Source organism: Pestalotiopsis fici (assembly GCF_000516985.1).
Source record: "Pestalotiopsis fici W106-1 unplaced genomic scaffold PFICI_Scf_3, whole genome shotgun sequence".
NCBI classification, from domain to species: Eukaryota; Fungi; Ascomycota; class Sordariomycetes; order Amphisphaeriales; family Sporocadaceae; genus Pestalotiopsis; species Pestalotiopsis fici.
Window position 1 is genome coordinate 1,145,125 of NW_006917093.1, and position 17,492 is coordinate 1,162,616.

Genomic DNA, 17,492 nt, shown 5'->3' on the forward strand with positions numbered 1-17,492 from the left:
TCATTCATCCAAGAGCACCATGGAAGTTAAAAGCACTCCGCGTTTGAATGAATGGTTAGTACCGATTCTGCATGACAAAAGATCGAGAGAAGATACGAACAGAACGGGAATTGCTCAATTGTGGACAAATCGGACATTGACGAACTCGACCCGCCTGTCAAAATGGGTTCAGTCGAGACCATATCCACCAGCATTATACCTGCCCGCAAGGCCGTTGCGGTCTCTATCAAAGCAGGCCAGAGTATCAAGGTCATCAATACCTTTGGCAAGCAGGTGGTCGACTTTTGGGCATTCAACCCTCATGATGGCCACGACTATTTGTCCATGGTTCATACTCGAACTGTGTTGCTCAGCGTCGCCCTTCGCAAGGGTGATCTGCTTTACAGTACGCGGCGGAAGCCCATGCTCAAATTAGTCGAAGACACTACGCGCGGCGTCCATGACATGATCTGGTCTGCCTGCGACAGTGAGCGGTACCGAATGCAAGGATTCGAAGGGTACCATGACAATTGTACGGATAATATGCACGCGGCCATTCACGACAATTTCCCAGCTTTCCAGATAGCCGACGACTGGGTGCCCGACCCTCTCAATCTATTTATGAATGTTGCCATTGATCATCACGGCGGTCTCGATATTCGCCCCCCAACCAGCGAGAAGGGGCAGTACGTCATTCTGGAGGCTCAGGTTGACCTCATGCTTGTGATGAGCTCCTGCCCTCAAGACTTGGCCCCCGTAAACGCCGGCCAGCCAGCCGACTGCGCTTACGAGATTCTCAATGGCTCTACTGCGCAGGGCCTGCTCGAGGCGCCGCAAGACATTCCTATGACCTTGGTCACAAGCTTTCAAAGGCCAAAGGTCAAGGTCTGTCTGTCATTTGATTTTGATGCCGTGTCGCATTGGCTTGGTACCGGCTGTCATCCTGACAACAACATGGCCGACTACAGCTCGGGCATCTTTGCTGGGCAAGTTGGTGCGATCCGCTTGCTGAATATGCTCAAAAAGAAAAACATTGCAGACAAGGTGACATGGTTCATTCCCGGCCATACAATCGAAACCTTCCCCACGTCCGTGCAAACGGTAGCGGAATCCGGTGCCGAAATTGGTCTACATGGCTATGCACATGAAGGGATCTATCAGATGACGCCCGAGCAGGAGCGCGACGTGCTCATCAAGTGTATCGAAGTGGCCACCAAGCTGGTGGGCAAGAAGCCTCGTGGATATCGAGCACCAATGTACACGATCCGCGAAACCACGGTCAAGCTACTGCGAGAACATGGATTCCTCTACGACACGTCCCTCATGCATCACGATTCCCAGCCGTACTGGACGCCGGCGGACCCGCCGATACAGACCATTGACTTTTCCAAGGACGCGTCTTCGTGGCTTCAGCCTACTCCCATTACCGCGCAAGCAGAACTCAATCCACTCAAATCCGGGGATCATCCTTTGGTAGAGATACCATGTGGCTGGTACAATGAAGATATGATGCCACTACAATACTTGCCGCATCTACCCAATAGCATGGGATATGTGTCCACCCGCGTGGTTGAGCAAATGTGGAAAGACAAATTCATGTGGCTTTGGGAGAATGCAGCTACTACCGAAAAGAGTTTTGACACGGCCGACTTTATCTTTCCCATCCTCATGCACCCAGATACGAGTGGCATGGCCCATATCATGGGCATGGCCGAACGGATCATCACCTGGCTGCAGTCATGGGGTGATGCCGTTGAGTTTTGCAAACACGAAGACATTGCAAGGGATTGGCTTGCGGCTCGCCATGCTGAGCTGTGAGCGTAGTTGGGAAGTGGACATGACATTGAAGCTAGAAATTAGGGCGACACAAATAGAAATGAAAATAATCTGTATCTACTAGTTTCAAAGAAGTTGCGTGCCTTCAATCTCATCTGAATAGCTCTAAATGCTGCGAAACATTCTTACGAATATGCCATGCAATCTGCGTCGCATTTGAAGAAAAAATTATGCATTGGCCTTGCGGGCAAATCGTTGAAAACCCTCAAATTGTGCAGGAAATAGCTAAAGTCACCTTATTGATAGGTCTTAAAAATGCCCCCAAAAAATTGATGATAATGATCATAATCGTAATTATTTTCTCATTTAAAACTTCACTAGTCTGCCAGCCTTACGGTACACTTCTTCCTCGAACGCTTTGATGAGATACTGAACCTTTGGGTCGGACGGCGGCATTATCTGCAGCCCCAATACACCATAGACTCCTGCCGCTCGATCGATGAACTTGAACAAATATTAAAAAATCAGTACTCTGGGCAATTCTGGGATGGACTTGTTCATTCTGTTGCACACTATGCAATGGACGAGAAGAAAGACTGACATACCCAAAATAGATTTACTGCGCCGCTCCAGGTGAGCGTATTTCGTCGCCGGAATGCATGTGAGTCGCCATCAATCAATAAGCCCCCTAGACTCCAACTATACTCTCCGGTGGAAGGAATGTCACCGACTGTCCATTCTGCGGCTTGGATCTTGTCCAACAGCATTGTTCTGGGGCCCAACGACAAGTGCGGCTCAAACATCAGGGCAGCAGTCTCGGGCTTGAGCAAGACTCCATCATCCATCAAAAGTGAGCGCAGGACTTTTGCAAAGTCAGGGATACTCATGACCAAGCCCTGACCACCATGACACTCCGTGAGACCTGTAGTAAACGTGGGCCTCCCATGGTCATGTGAGAGCTGCCCATCCACTGGAGAATATGCAGCCATGGGCACATCAGGCCGGGCCCAGAAACTCGCAGTGGCCATCCCGAGCGGCGAAAATATGTGTTGCTGGAAGTACTGTTCCAAAGTCAACCCAGTGACTTTCTCAATGACTTGTCCCATGCGATCGATGCCCGGCCCGTATGACCAGCCCTCGCCGGGCTCGAATGAAAGCGGTAAACCGAAGCTGTCGTCCACGGTACCCGAGCCGCTCGTATCTTGACCTTTGCATCGCTTGTAGTCATTGAGCCGGGCGTCCACGACGGGATAGGCGGCCCCAGATGTGTGTGTAAGAAGCTTATTCACCGTTATGGAGTTTCTGCGCTTGTGCAGGAGTGGCGATCCATTGGCATCAAAACCATCAAGAACCTCTATTCGTGCAAAGGTTGGGATGAGATCCTCGACATTTTGGTCAAGCTTCAGAACCTCCTTTTCCACTAGCTGAAGCGTCGCGATAATAGTGATCAACTTTGTAAGCGATGCAATCTCCAGTTTCGCTTCCTTGACGTATTGCGCACTAGACCCGCTAATGGCTTGTGACCAGTCCAGGGCGCCTATCCAGTAAATTGTTCAGTATCATGCACGCATGAGGAGGTCATTTCTTTTTCTCTCCGGGCAAGACTGACCATCTGCGCTTTGCGCGTACAAAATAGCACCCGGAATCAAACCGGTGCTCACCGCGTCCCTTAGCAACTGATCAAACATGGCTCGTCGATTGTTTAGACTGTATTGCAAAATCTTACAATCCAGAGCAAAATGCACTAGTTTGAGATTGGCTATGACTATATGACAATGGCAAGGATCCAATGGCCAGGGCTGAATACATTCTTCTTGGGCGCAGTTTCGATGTTCATGCTGTGGGCAGGCACGTAGTTTGTCGGCCATTCTCGGCCATCAAAGAATGGGCGAGGACCCAGCAAGTCTTGGCCGAAGATGGCCGATGTGTCCATCTGTTCCAATGGAATATATTGAACATCTCCGAAAGCGAGAGCGAAAGAAATGAATACTAACGTGAGCCTCAATAAAAAAAATTCGCCGTCAACTAACACACACAAAATGACTGTCACGCATGTTGTCTCGTTCCAGTTCAAACCGGGATCTACTCCCACACTGGTCAAGGTGAGCATCACGCAATTTCAAATCCACCCTTACCACATGTCATGGTAGAGAGAAACTGTATCCTCCAAATTGATGTTTTTTTGGACCCTGACAAGCTATAGGAGCTGGTAGATAGAATGCTCGCATTAAAGGAGACTTGTCGCCACCCTCAGACTGGCCAACCTTACATTTTGTCGGTCACTGGAGGCCGTGACAACTCGGTCCAAGGTCTACAGGTATGTCAAATCATTTTGGTGTTCCAAACATTAGAATACAATATTGGAAATCTTTTCATCTGACAAAACATAGAATGGCCTGACTCATGTATTTGTTCTCAACTTCGAGAGCAGAGAGGACCGCGACTATTATGCTCTGAAAGATCCTGTTCATCTTGAATTTGTACAGTGGAGTGATGCAGTTTTAAGTCGTGTTATTGCCGTTGACTACATAGATGGAGAGTTTGGCGACCATCTGGTTTGAAAAGTTGTTTAGCATGAATATATCGTACTCTTTGGTCACACATCAGACTACTATTTTCCTTGCACAGTCTCGCCCATACTGAGACACCTTAACTTTGCGAATGACTTAATTACATGTGTTAGAATCGACTGGGAAAGAGTTAATGCAGTCTCATTTTGGATACGATGCATGCCTTCGGAGTCAAGGCCAGCGTAAGGACTGTTCTGTTGGAAAAACCTCACATATTCGCCTAGAGTGCCGAAACCAAAGATATGTGCTTCTTAGTAATAAGATACGGACGAGCGGCCGATCACACCGCACAGCAAAGTCGCGTTTGATTGCAAGCCAACCTTGGGTGAAAGTCTCCGCACCAGTAGCAGGCAAGGTAGGGTCGCAATAAGCGACGCAAGTGCATCATGCAGCTTACATCGGCCGATCAACGACGCAACACGCTATCGGCCGACTAGCCCTCCTCCATCGAAGTAACCATCTAGGTTTGAAGAACTACAGCAACAACATCGAGACATAATTATGATGACATTCGCACGGAAATGTCTGTGAGAGAGCAAATCATCTCATAATGGCTCTTCAGCAAGTACTCGCAGACATCTCATTGCCCATGGGGGCTCAAATGATCATAATATTTGCCGCCACTCTTGTTCTCTATACACTTGGCAAGATTGTCTATCGACTGAGCAGCCTTCATCCCCTCTCCAGCGTTCCTGGCCCGTGGATTGCCCGGATCACGGACCTCCAGCTGCAATGGCATGCGTATATGGGCGACGAGGGCCAGTACGTGCATTCGCTGCACGTCAAGTATGGCCCGACTGTGCGCATCGGAACCGAGTCTGTCGATTTCGTTGATGCTGGTGTGATTCATCCCATCTACGTGCAAAAGGGTGGATTCGCGAAAGCCAAGTACTACCAAAACTTCGACATTGACGGCCACGCATCTATATTCAGTCACACTGATGCCGGGGCCAGAGCGGCGCGGGCCAAGGTGGTGCTCCCGCTATTCAGCGCTGCAAGCATTCGGCAGAACTCAAAACCTTTTACTGATGGGTTTCATCGGTTTCTGGTCGATCTAAAGGCGAGAAAGGCATCTGGAAGTGCCAACGTCCTGGATTGCGCACGTCAAATGTCTATCGAGGCCGTGACCGAGTATCTCTTTGACATTCGTTATGGGTCCTCGCAAAATGATCCGAGCGAATTGAAAGTCCAGCCCGCAGGGAAAGCGCCTGCGCCCAGACTGTCGGCCAGCGCACTGGTGGATGCCTTTATTTCGACAGCCCGCTTCTGGTATTTCGCACCTTGGTTGTATCAGCTTGCTGAAACAATTGAGGGCCTGGTATTGCCCAATCCGTCAATCAAAATCAGCGCCGAGGTGGTCGATGAATACCTAGACCGGATTATTGCCTTTGCCCAGGCAAACATCAAGCAGACAAAAGATGTTTCTTCATCAAACAGCTACCCGGGCCGCCTTCTGCTCGCCGGATTCTCGCCGTCCGAGGTGCACGCCCAGTGCAAGGACATCATCTTTGCGGCCACCGACACGATTGGCATGAACTTGGGCACCTTGTGCTTCATGCTTGCCAAGCACCCAGATGTTTACAATAAGCTGCGCGCCGAAGTCGTGTCTGCCACCATCACCAAGAGCGAAGACCTTCAGCAGCTCCCCGTCCTCAACGGCGTGATACGGGAAACGCTGCGCCTGAGTCTGACCAATCCCTGCCGCCTGCCGCGCGAAGTCCCCGCTGGTGGTTGGCAGCATAACGGCATATTCTACCCCGCTGGTACTGTTGTTTCCGTATCCATGATGGAGATGCACTTTTTGGAGGATGTGTACCCAGAGGCGCACTCATTCAAACCTGAGCGCTGGGCCAATGCGACTGAAGAGATGCACAGGTGTAATATGACCTTTGGACTAGGAGGAAGGCAATGTATCGCCAAGACCATGTCCATGTTTGATTTGCATGAGGTTGCCTTTCAAATGGTGCAGGAGGATATTCTTGCAGGCTCAACAGTGACGCAAGATCGTATCGAGATATATGAAGGGTTTGCGGCGAAAGTCAAGGGCGGAGCCATCAAGCTAGTTTGGCCAGAGGCAGGGGAGATGACCCAAGTATAAAGTGAGACTGCCTTAATCTGGTCATTTCATAAACTCTTGTGTCTTCCTCTTTTTGTCTCTCTACCTTAAGGGCATGAGCGCTGCGCAAGGGGTATTAAACGAACTTTTGCCAAGGCGGCGTTGCATGGGCACTCACGGTCAGATACCCGTGAACCGAAAAGTAATGAACTACTCACAGATTTGAGTCAACAGTCCCAGATAACGACGAAAATCACGACGAGCACTTCAAAATGGCTTCAGTATGATTACCTACGTGCATGGGTGGTGAGGAGGATCTACCTATTCTCAGCGACGCAGTTAACCCTGGCGAATCGGAACAATGGCTTGGTTACCAGCTGGCGGGGACGGATCGCGTCGCTCAGGGAGTCCATGCGGTGTAGATAGTGCAGCATACGGGCCTAGTCCGGGGGCAAGCTGAAGCTGGACCCTTGCGGGCCCACCAAGGAAACGAAAGATAATTCATGGCCATGTCATCAAGAAACCCAACGGTTGTAAGCACTTGAGCCATAACGCATCTCAATATGGAATAGTCTTTCATTTAGACATTCTCTCCAAGTCTTCTAGATATAGCTTCCCCTGTACAATCAAGACTAGGTACTGTTCCTTTGCGAATCAAGGGAGTCGCTCCGTGGTGATTGTTGGCGCTAATTTTTTGGGGCATGAAATAAATTGACGCTCTGGGCGTCTCCTGCGTGGTTTGACAATTGTCCTGTGCAGTCCCGACTCTGGTCTTGTTCCTCCCAACAACCTCACCTGTTCTGTTCGCCATGTTGCGCGCTATAGTCGCTGTTGTGGCTTTGCTTCTGGCTGCTGTCGCCTACTATGTTGATGATCTTATCAAGAAGAGAAAGCAGTTGGACGGCTTGGTGAGTATCACCCCTCCACCTGCAGGCTCAGAGTTGCAGCGTGTCATGCACGCCAGTATGCTGATGCGCCTCGCCCTCGCAGCCACAACCGCCAATGCTGAACAAACTGGTCGGCCACCTTCACATTGCCGGCGAACTCACAAAAATCTTCCCGAATAAAATACATGCCCAAGTCTGGGGTGATTACTTACGTGTGAAATGGAACTTGCCAGAAGTCTTTTACCTTGACCTGTACGTTTCACCCTCCAGAGCTGCAAAGCAGGAGTACTCTTTAAAGTATGGATAGGTATCAATGCTGATTTTGTTGCTGCTAGTCGACCATTCGGGCCCTTGACAATGTACATTGCCGACCCGGTGGCAGCCTCCAAATACATAACCACTGGTACGTCTCTGCCAAAGAGTAACGCCCTCGTGGGATATCTTAATAGGTTCTTGGGCAAAAACAACATGGTTTCACTCGAGGGCGATCAATGGAAAAATCTCCGCAGCATCTTCAATCCCGGCTTCTCCTTGACCAATATCATGAGCCTGTCCGACGTCATTGTAGATGCCAGCTTGACTTTTTGCGACATTATCAAAAGCAAAGCCGCCTCGGGTGAGCTCTTTGAGCTGGAGGATCTTCTCACGGGGCTGACTATTGAAATCATCGGAAAGGTGGTTCTCGATGCCGATTTGCACGCCCAGACTCGGAGGCACCCAATCACCACTCTATTCCGCGAGAGATCCAAGGACATGCCTCCATCAGACGCCGTCTTCCCGTGGCAAGCCGTCGACCTGCTACGGCCTTATAAGCTCTGGCGCAATGGTGGAAAGCTAGACCGTGCCATAAGCAGGGAGCTCGACCTCAAGATTGAGCGACGTGCAAAGGACTTGATGGAGGCGGAGAGCAGCGGGAAATCAGCTGCCAAGAAACGCTCCGTCGTCGATCTTGCCATGGATGCTTATGAAAATGAGATCTCGGCAGCACGAAATATCGATTTCAGACTCTTGGAACCAAAAGACATGCCAGACAGCTTGCGGTTTGACATTAGCGACTCGGTCAAGACGTTCATCTTTGCTGGACACGATACTACCTCCTCAACACTCTGCTGGGCGAATTATTTGCTACACAAACACCCCGAAGTTTACGCCAAAGTCAAAAAGGAATTGGACACGTATCTGCCCAGCGGTCTTGCTGAGACGGCTGCCAAGATCAAGGAGGACCCTTATATCGTGAATAAGCTCGAATACACCATTGCAGTTCTCAAAGAGACCTTGCGCATATTTCCACCAGCAAGTACAGTGCGTGCTCCTGTGCCGGGCGCTTACGTCGTGGACCCCGCAACGCAGCAAAAGGTCCCCATGATTGTCGACGACAACTGTCTCATATGGCCGACCGCCCACTTGATTCATCGCAACAAGCGTTTCTTTCCCCGTCCAACCGAGTTTATCCCTGAGCGCTTCATTCCCAGCCAGACACCATTTCCCGACGCAGAACTCTTCACGGAAACCGGCAAGGATGCCTTTCGACCCTTTGAAAAGGGACCGCGGAATTGTATCGGGCAGGAATTGGCCATGCTCGAGGGCAAAATCATCCTTGCCCTCACGGCGCGCGAGTTTGATTTCGTCTTGGAGTACCCTGGAGAGCAAGCCGACATACGACACCCGGTACCAGAGAGCACGGCTGAGGAACTTAGTGAGAATACGGAATACGGCAAGGCGATTCGGGCTGGCACGCAAGTCCCAGACCGCGTCGAGGGACATCGTGTATACCAGCTGCTTCTTGGAGCTGCCAAGCCTGCTGACGGCTGTCCCGGACGTGTATACTATAGGAACAAGTAGAGACACGACGAATCACGGCAGCCTGGAGAAGAGTTCTCGGCTGTATTGAATAGAGTGGTTCAAGAAAATTCCAATTCCCAGGCTGTCGCTTTGGCCCAAATTACACTATTTGCTAATGTTCCATTTCTAGCATTGATAATGGTCCTTTGCCTAAATATCAGCCTGCACAAGGAACGCATAGTCGAGTGTTGAGGATATGGACGGAAACACTCCGTTTGGTGTCACACTTCAGACTTGCCGTTCCGTCGTCAGCTGGTGTACAGGCCCGCCCAACGCTTGTGACTCACCCAGATGATGCCGAGTATACGGAACCGAGTCACTCGCCTAGCTTTCAATATATCGCGTGTTTATTTTACATTTTCTGTTCCTCCCAATATCGAAACTCGTGTATTTTAATCTTGGACTTGATTCAAATACAACATCTGATCATTACATGCACTTGCTGTCACCATGGCCCGCCAATTGATAAGTTCCGGCTCCTCCTTTGAGGAACAGATTGGATACTCCCGCGCCGTAGTCACTGGTGAATGGGTGTTCGTATCTGGTTGCACAGGGTCCGTTCCGTCCTGCATCTTGAATCGCCCCAGAACAAGGCATCTTTCCATTGCCATACCACACGCAGCGCTTATAACACTGACAAGGAAAGAATACAGGTACGACTACGAAACCGGCACCATCTCGCCCGACGTGGTAGAGCAGACAGAGCAGACATTCCGCAACATTGAAAAGGCCCTGTCCGCGGCGGGCGCCAGCGTGCGCGACATTGTCCGCGTCCGTTACATCTTGCCGGTCCGCGACGACTTTGCCCCGTGCTGGCCCGTGCTGCGCAAGTGGTTGGGCGGCGGCGGCGGCGAGGACGACGGCGCGCGACCCGCGGCCACCATGATGGTCGCGGGCTTGCTCGACGAGGCCATGAAGATTGAGATCGAGGTCACGGCCAGAAAGGGCTCGGCGCGCAGGGTCCGGGAGGAGGGGCAGGGGCGCGATGAGGAGCTTGTGGTGCTTGTGTGAGAGAGATATCAGACGGGCACGAGATGTCGGCATGCAAGGTTGGAGAAGTGATGGCGGAGAAGCAGTCTTCACTTGGTATACCTTGTATGCACGTCGGAAGTTCTCTTATCTGAAAAGGGCGTCGAGGCGTTCTGGTCTTCGCATGGAGGCGTCATCATGATAGATAATGTGGCCTTGCTGTTCCTCCAGAGAGAGCCTTGCCTACGTTGTCCTCGATACTCTGTGGCCTTTCAAGCCTATATGCAAATATTAGGGCCCGTTCGACATGGTTCACGTGTCTGCAATCATTTCATGGTCAGCCATGTTATTGTCGCTTATGATTCACCTCTTCTGAAAGAGGCTCAAGCAGGGCTCATGGTCATGAATCATAAGGTCCAAATCCGTCGAGTCCAATCAAACAGCAACGCAATAATTGCTGATCTTTGTGGTAATCTTGCATTTCATAGTTTCGGCGACACTGCAGCTTAATCGATTGTGGCGGATGTCCAAGATAACACTGTAGTCCAAGATTCTGCAGTGAAACGACGTATTCGTAAAACTGATGGAAGCGGATGGGTAGGTATGAAGAGATTAGATTGATGGACGTCGTGCTTTGCGGGTTGGTGGCCTGCCCGTTATCATGGTGTGATATTTGCATCATGCAGCTCGGGAAGGAATACAAGGAAAAAACGTGTCAAGAAACTCTATTCTTTTTTTAATGGCATCGTTCGGACAGAAAAAAGGTTTTGGAAGAGCAGGGTCCTGAGTCCAGTTTACGCGATGTTTACTGCGCAAAGGGGAAAACACAGCGTCGTGCATCAATAGTGTCGGATGCCTCATGGTGATAGGGAATGCAGCCAATGAAAAGTAACTCGGTGCCGAGATTGTACAGTACCTGTCTGGCAGCTTCAGTATTGAATATATCGTTGGCAAGCGAAGTGAGAAGGCAAGAAACACCAACCCCCCACGCTCTGTACTTCAGGGTCTCTATGCTTGGGTATGCACTGTTGAGTGGTGAGCTGATTGGGGGGGCGGATCTACGAGTTTCCGGTGCAAGTGAAGTGGGCGGCCTTTTGCCCAACTCAGCAGAAGCCACCGAGAATCCGATGGGGCGTGCGGCTGAGGTGCCAATGGGCGCGCCTAGACTTGAAGATCTCTGGGGTTTCAGCTGCCATATGTCATGTTTAGAGTTGAGTATGTACCTGGCAGAACATGTGAAAAGATCTAAATTAGGTCATTGCAAAATTGCAAAAGTGTCAATTCAATTCTTGTGTGCAGGATGTAGTGGTAGAAAGGCTTGTTGTCACATCAAATTAATATCAAGGTGATGCATCGTGATGCATCACAAGACACTTTTGCGTGTTCTCGGTTCTAGCGGCACATTTGATGCAGTGCACTATTAATCAATATTGCTTGTTCTGTCATTGGTGGAACCTGGTGCATGTCGAATGCAGCAAATATTCTACGGAACTTCTAGATCAAATACAAGGGAAAGAAAAACCACTTGTCTATATTTGTCCTCCTGAAGAAGAAAAAAAAAGTATTGGCGCCTCGCTAAAAACTCCTCATTATTTTGAAGCAAATCTCCCGTGCATCACACAAGTCGTAAGGTCTGCGGCGGCTGCCGATCCGCTGTGGCCAATATGGAAAAGGCGAAACATGTGCATGAAGCAACAATAAACCAATAACGTGAAAGGCCGCCAGTTTTGAGCCTACACAGCTACCGCGGTCGATCGTCTGCTGAGCATGAAGGACCATCGATTCTTCTTGGCCTTCTTTGGCGTAGCTCTGATCTCGAGCGCCGATGAAGGCCGCTTGGTCTCGTCATTGATGCTGGCAGCAGGCGTTGAAGCCTTTGAGCTGGGCGCTGTAAAAGAAGACGCCGCAGATCTGGCAGACGAGGCATAGGAAACATAGTTTGACATGGCTGGTGAGCTTGTCGTCGACTCCATGGTACCCGGAGGCGCCGGGAATGATGGTAGAGCAGCCTGTGTGCTCAATACCTTGTTGTCCATAGGGCGAGGCGCCGTGAAGTAGTGATTACGTGGCGGCGTGTATCCGCTTCGTGAACCTCCGGGTGTACCGGCGTTGAGAGAGGTTGTGCGAACATGGTGCACTTCAAGTTCGTCTTCCGATGAGCTTGAGTTATCGGATCCACCACTTCGATATGTCACTTGAGGTTCAGTTAGCGAATGTGCCTAGAAAGTGGCCAAGATCAACACACCTTTCTTTGGACTGTCGCCGCTCCGGATGCGATGGACTGATGGCACAGCCAAATTATGGGGCGGGATGTCGCGCCCTTTGCCTTTCCAGTCTACTGTTCGCGTAGATTGGGAGCTGTTGACCCGAAACGGGCTTGGCCTGTCTGTTGGATAGGAGACAGTGGATAGTGAACTAGATACGCGAGGCATGGTGCCTCTCTTTGGCTCTGGCAATGCTAGCAGCATTGACTGCCTCTTCTGGTTTTGCTCCTTTATTCTTTGACGGTAATCTTCTTGCCAGTTCGCTCCTGAGAGCGCATCTATTGCTGCATGTGTCGGGACGTGCTTGTAAGGTGCTTTCACCACTTCTTGTTTGGATTTTTCTGATTCCTCGGCAGCGTGCTGCTTGGCCTGCTGATGGCCCTTCTTCATAAGATTGAGCACAGACATGGTCGAAGATGTTTGAGCCGCGTGTGTGTTGCAACGTATGTTGGGTTCTGAGGGTGGGCTGTTGTCTAGCACCAGGCGCTGTGCCTGGCAGTTAGGCCAATCAGCAGCAGTGCAGCTTATGGACTGGCTTTTGTTCCTGGTGGGATCGGAAGAGTGCACTTGGCGTTGAGAATAAGCTGTTCTGATGTGTGACGATGCAGTGGTTGATTGAAGAAGCAATTGTTTGCTTTGCAATGGCAGTAGCAGTTCTGCTTGGGCAAGCTGAATCTTTTGTGCAGATCAAGTCGAAAGCAAGAGGAGAAAGTAAGATGAGGAGCTCCAGGAACAAACACCGAAGACTTGATTTGAAGTGGCATTTGATGTATTGATAAAGACGGATCCCGTATATGTAGGTTGTCTCAGCTTACCAGGAACGGCAGGATGCAGGCATGGGCAGGACAAGCTTGCAGCAGCATCCCTGTGACAAGAGCTAAGGCTACATTAGCACTTACATAGTACCAAGCGCGGGCCTCGCCAGCATCAATGATCGCCAGGGTACACGAGCTGTCAGATTTCTATCTCGCCCACAACAACAACATTGAACCTAATAAGTCCTGGTGATTAAGCTCAAGAGCGATCATCTATCTCATGGGCGTAATCAGGGCTAATCTCAAACCATCTCATGGTTAGATGGTCAGGGGGATTCATGTAGCTCATCCAAGAAGGAGTCCGTCGTTTGCTTTGACCCATTGCTCCGATGATGTAGGGCATCATCAAGGTAGGATGGAGGTGAGATTTCGCCATGTACTCCGAAGAAAACACACCAATAATGACCTTGAGATGATGCCTAGCTGGGATGTTTCTTTCCCCTCTGCTGACGGGAACCGAGGAGACGGTAGGACGTTTATCGGGCGTTGAACCGTAAATTAGGCCAAGAGTGGCATGGCGTCCATGGGCGCGCCCCCTGCGCTCCCAACTGCAAGTGGGCAGAAGCGACGAAGATAGCCCAGAAATAGCGTCTTACTGCGCGTCCAGGGATGTCCAGGATGCACCAGATAGCGAATTTTCTTGGGTGGTGGTCCGTCTCAACCATGTTTCAATGGAGTCCAACTGGCCCATCATGTATCGAAAACATTTGCATTTCTGGCCACTCTGGTTGCTGAGAATTCACCGACTCGGCCGTTTTTCCCATGCAATAAGCTGGCTGCTGGTAGATAGGCGCTGTGCTCCTTGTCTGTAAGTATGACGAATATCCATCCATTGCGACGTTTTCGGAGACTGATATGGCCCTTGATGCTCATTTGGGAATCGCCGGGACAACTCAGCAGCCCATTTACTACTCATTTTGGCAGTATTCACCCAAGTTGGGCATGCTCGCCAGATATCGCATCCACATGGCTGCGTATCAATCACATCTGCTGGCGCGTACACCGTACACAATCTGATGATGAATGAGCCTAGAGCCGAGACGAGCTGATTGAGGCTCAGGTCGTGCTGCAGGTGCTTTTCCGTAATCGGATACCTTGCGCGGCCTAGACTGGCGAATATGACTAAAGATTGGCAATATATCTTTCCCAACCTGGACAGTAGAGATCCGACATGGCCAATCCCCCGTAGCTGCATTTTCGGGTCCGATCCGGACTGCGGAAACGGCTACGACTTTGGATCTCGCCTTCCTAGCTCAGTTGTCTTCTAGTGCCGAGTTCCCATGTACGTATCAGGTGAGGCCTTTCAGCTCGCCAATTGCACGATCCACTTGCTTCTACGGCAGTCAGTGGTTCAGCTACTACCTAGGTAAAGTGTCAGCTCATCCATGATGTGTTGTAGAATCAAATCCGGACCGCTCCATGATCTTTGCCTCCTCCTCTCTTCTCTTCTCAGTCGATATCCCCTACTACGAGACCTCTTGATTGCTTATGCCTCCTTGCTTGTCATTGAATATTTTTCAGTGTCTCACTTTGACCTCAAAGTATACAGTACATGGTCTTAGCTACTGGTTCGCGAAGCCGCTGACCTTCTAGCCCGGCTTCTTGTCTCGCATTCCATCTGCCGAAGCCATGCGCCTCATGGAGTTGCCCCTGACCCGGATCGTTAAGAGTTGGTACCGCCAAGAGCTTTTCACAACAGTTTCGTCTGTGCAATGCATGGCAAGCTCCTGACGGTCTGTTATCTCGCTCTAAAAGGGGGCTAAGAAGAGGAGAATCTGGCTCATGGCTTACGGAGAGATCGGCCGCCATGCTCAGCCGTTGTGGTATAGCCCAGCATTTTCAGCAAGGAGCTAGCCAATGATCATTGCGCAATTCGACCAAGCGCAATTCCTATCATATCTGGGCCGTCAGCTCGGTACATCAGTCCAATCATCTTGAACAAGTTGTCGGTTAGCTGTGAAGGCATTTAAAAACAGCCTCGTTGTCAACTACACATCCTACCAGGATTAGCTAATTCTGCTTCCTAGACGCATTGATCATATAAGTAGTGCTCAGCTAATCAGCGGAGGTTGCTCCGCTTGACTTTAAATTCTGGGGACCATCCAAGCCTCCTCGTCATATACGTTGATTCATGTTTCACATTTTTTAACCCATTTCGAGCTAATCATGTGAGAGAAGAGACGATTCGCCGAATACTATGCTCAAATTCGATTTCCTCGTGCCAAGACCTCGTGTCATCTCAACTACTTCTAAAATGTTTGTTGTCACTTTTACTACTGCACCTGGCTTTGTTTGCTTTGCTTAAACTCTGAGCGGTGTTTGGCACTATCGTTCATTGCATAGCACTAATCAGAGTAGCTATTACGTTGTTCCTGGTCTTGACTCTTCAGAAATCGAAACTAATGCGACCATGGGAAACGTGTCCAAATTTCGACTTTAGAGAACCAAAAGATAAAGAGAGAGAGGAGAAAAAAACGGAAAAGCCTTCCTTCAAATCTTCTAAGATTCCTTACCGAAGTTTTCATTCAGTGCGTTGTAATCTTCTTTACATTCGTGTTCAACATTTCGTGTCCATCTTTTCTTTTGCGACTCAGGAACTAAAAATACTCCGATTGTCAACTGTAGACTAGGGGGCGATTCGAAAACATTCGCGGCCAACAATCTTTGGATATCATCCGTTGCAAGAGCTCTATGCATCTACGTAGACAGATAAGCTTCAAGACGATAGTCCTTGAACCATGGCCTTGGTGCTTACGAAACGGAATTGAATGTACGCAATCATGAGTGCAATCTAGCTTCAATATAGTGACTTAGGTTGAACCTTAACAAGATGCCACGACCGAAGAAGCTCGCTGAAACCCGTTGACCATAGTAGATAGATTTAGGGCTTTAAAAAGTTTGCTCCGTTACTAATATCAGCACCGCAAGCTATCATACATGATGGAGATAGGAGCATGACAGCTGGCTCAATATACGGCCCTGCGGCATCCCGTTACCATGCTAACAGTACACTGCCGATGTGTTGTTTCTCAGGATCAATGCCAATCATGGTCTACATGCATCGAAATAAATGTCTAGTTCACGTGCGAGATAGAAGACAGTTCATCCATTGCAAAGCATGGGCTTCATCCGAGCCTGGGGCCACTTAGCAGTATAAAACTCGAGATAGTGCCTAAGAGGCATGAGATAATTGATGACATCTATCAGCAAGTGACTATTTCCACAACAAAGTAGGCCTTCCTAGTCGTCCTGAGTTGATAAGAAAAAAGAGAAAAGCACCTATTCGATGTAGTGGCAATATAAGTTCTCACTTTGCCGGGCCTCAAGCTGCCGGTGGTGCCCACTGTCTATCAAATTCTCGGAATGACCATGCTTCTGCGATACTGAGACTTGAAGCTAGCGAAGTGTTGGAACAAGAAAAAATAAAACGTAGAAACCCATCACATATAGAATATTAGCTAGTACGCAGATACGACGAGTTTTAGTACCTTGATTCGTTGGGGAAAAGAGCCAAGACGATAATATTCTACTCTACATGAATCGCGGGGCATCCTCATTCAATCACCCGGCGTCCATGAATGGCATGTTCATGAATCGATGTTGCAATCTTGGGGATATAGTAGGCTGGTCGTGATTTTACCGAACTGCTCAATAGTTGCTTACTCACGGCATTAGTCGGGCCAATTTATCGACACAACTTGCGACAACCCGCACCAGCCAGGATAATCCAATATAGAGTTGAATTTTCTTGCCTTACATACCCGTATAAAGCATAATAGGTTATTCATATTTGGCTCGAGTGTAAATTGTGGACGCAGAGCATTGGATCTTGCAGAGGCTGTAAATTATAAAAGACCCGTTTGGTATCAACACTGTTAGGAATAGCATGACGGCTCGTTGCCTGCCAGTGCGGATGGAAGCTGAGAGCAATGGCCAAGTAATGTATAAGTGAATGCCTGGAGTATAATGTGCATTTGTAATGGAAAACCTGTTAAAGGCCACGGTTGTTCTTGAATTCGGGCCGAAAACACTCAACAGTCATTTTGCCTTTTATATGTGCATATCAAGCCAGAACGACGAATTCGATTCCCAATTATTTCAGTCAAAAAATGATTAAGTTTGCATACCAAGTTCGCCATTACCTATCTTGAAGAGCTTGTTGCCTATACATGCCTGATAAAGTATCATACTCCATGCAGACGACTCCATTCAACTTTGTACATCAATGCCCAGTTCGACCCATAGCCAACTCCAGCCCGTCTGGGAAGCAACATCGCAAGGCACCGGGGGGGGGGGGGGGGGGGGAAAACGTAAAAAAAGGAGAAGAAAGAAGA

The 17,492-nt window shown here is 49.5% G+C and overlaps 7 protein-coding genes across 7 annotated transcripts; 5 read left to right on the top strand and 2 right to left on the bottom strand.

Annotated features, from left to right (window-relative positions):
• Positions 1-162: 162 nt before the first annotated feature.
• PFICI_04545 (uncharacterized protein) lies at positions 163-1,797 on the top strand (the record flags this gene model as incomplete). The annotated part of the gene is made up of 1 exon (XM_007833126.1): positions 163-1,797. The coding sequence occupies one exon, from the start codon at positions 163-165 to the stop codon at positions 1,795-1,797; it is 1,635 nt and encodes a 544-aa protein (XP_007831317.1).
• A 324-nt stretch (positions 1,798-2,121) lies between these two features.
• Positions 2,122-3,443, bottom strand: PFICI_04546 (uncharacterized protein; the record flags this gene model as incomplete). Its single annotated transcript, XM_007833127.1, has 3 exons — positions 2,122-2,259; positions 2,361-3,292; positions 3,365-3,443. The coding sequence occupies 3 exons, from the start codon at positions 3,441-3,443 to the stop codon at positions 2,122-2,124; spliced, it is 1,149 nt and encodes a 382-aa protein (XP_007831318.1).
• A 1,432-nt stretch (positions 3,444-4,875) lies between these two features.
• On the top strand, positions 4,876-6,423 carry PFICI_04547 (uncharacterized protein; the record flags this gene model as incomplete). The annotated part of the gene is made up of 1 exon (XM_007833128.1): positions 4,876-6,423. The coding sequence occupies one exon, from the start codon at positions 4,876-4,878 to the stop codon at positions 6,421-6,423; it is 1,548 nt and encodes a 515-aa protein (XP_007831319.1).
• A 767-nt stretch (positions 6,424-7,190) lies between these two features.
• PFICI_04548 (uncharacterized protein) lies at positions 7,191-7,448 on the top strand (the record flags this gene model as incomplete). Its single annotated transcript, XM_007833129.1, has 1 exon — positions 7,191-7,448. The coding sequence occupies one exon, from the start codon at positions 7,191-7,193 to the stop codon at positions 7,446-7,448; it is 258 nt and encodes an 85-aa protein (XP_007831320.1).
• A 177-nt stretch (positions 7,449-7,625) lies between these two features.
• PFICI_04549 (uncharacterized protein) lies at positions 7,626-9,110 on the top strand (the record flags this gene model as incomplete). Its single annotated transcript, XM_007833130.1, has 1 exon — positions 7,626-9,110. The coding sequence occupies one exon, from the start codon at positions 7,626-7,628 to the stop codon at positions 9,108-9,110; it is 1,485 nt and encodes a 494-aa protein (XP_007831321.1).
• A 450-nt stretch (positions 9,111-9,560) lies between these two features.
• PFICI_04550 (uncharacterized protein) lies at positions 9,561-10,121 on the top strand (the record flags this gene model as incomplete). The annotated part of the gene is made up of 2 exons (XM_007833131.1): positions 9,561-9,643; positions 9,764-10,121. The coding sequence occupies 2 exons, from the start codon at positions 9,561-9,563 to the stop codon at positions 10,119-10,121; spliced, it is 441 nt and encodes a 146-aa protein (XP_007831322.1).
• A 1,691-nt stretch (positions 10,122-11,812) lies between these two features.
• Positions 11,813-12,751, bottom strand: PFICI_04551 (uncharacterized protein; the record flags this gene model as incomplete). The annotated part of the gene is made up of 2 exons (XM_007833132.1): positions 11,813-12,273; positions 12,325-12,751. The coding sequence occupies 2 exons, from the start codon at positions 12,749-12,751 to the stop codon at positions 11,813-11,815; spliced, it is 888 nt and encodes a 295-aa protein (XP_007831323.1).
• Between the last annotated feature and the right edge of the window lie 4,741 nt (positions 12,752-17,492).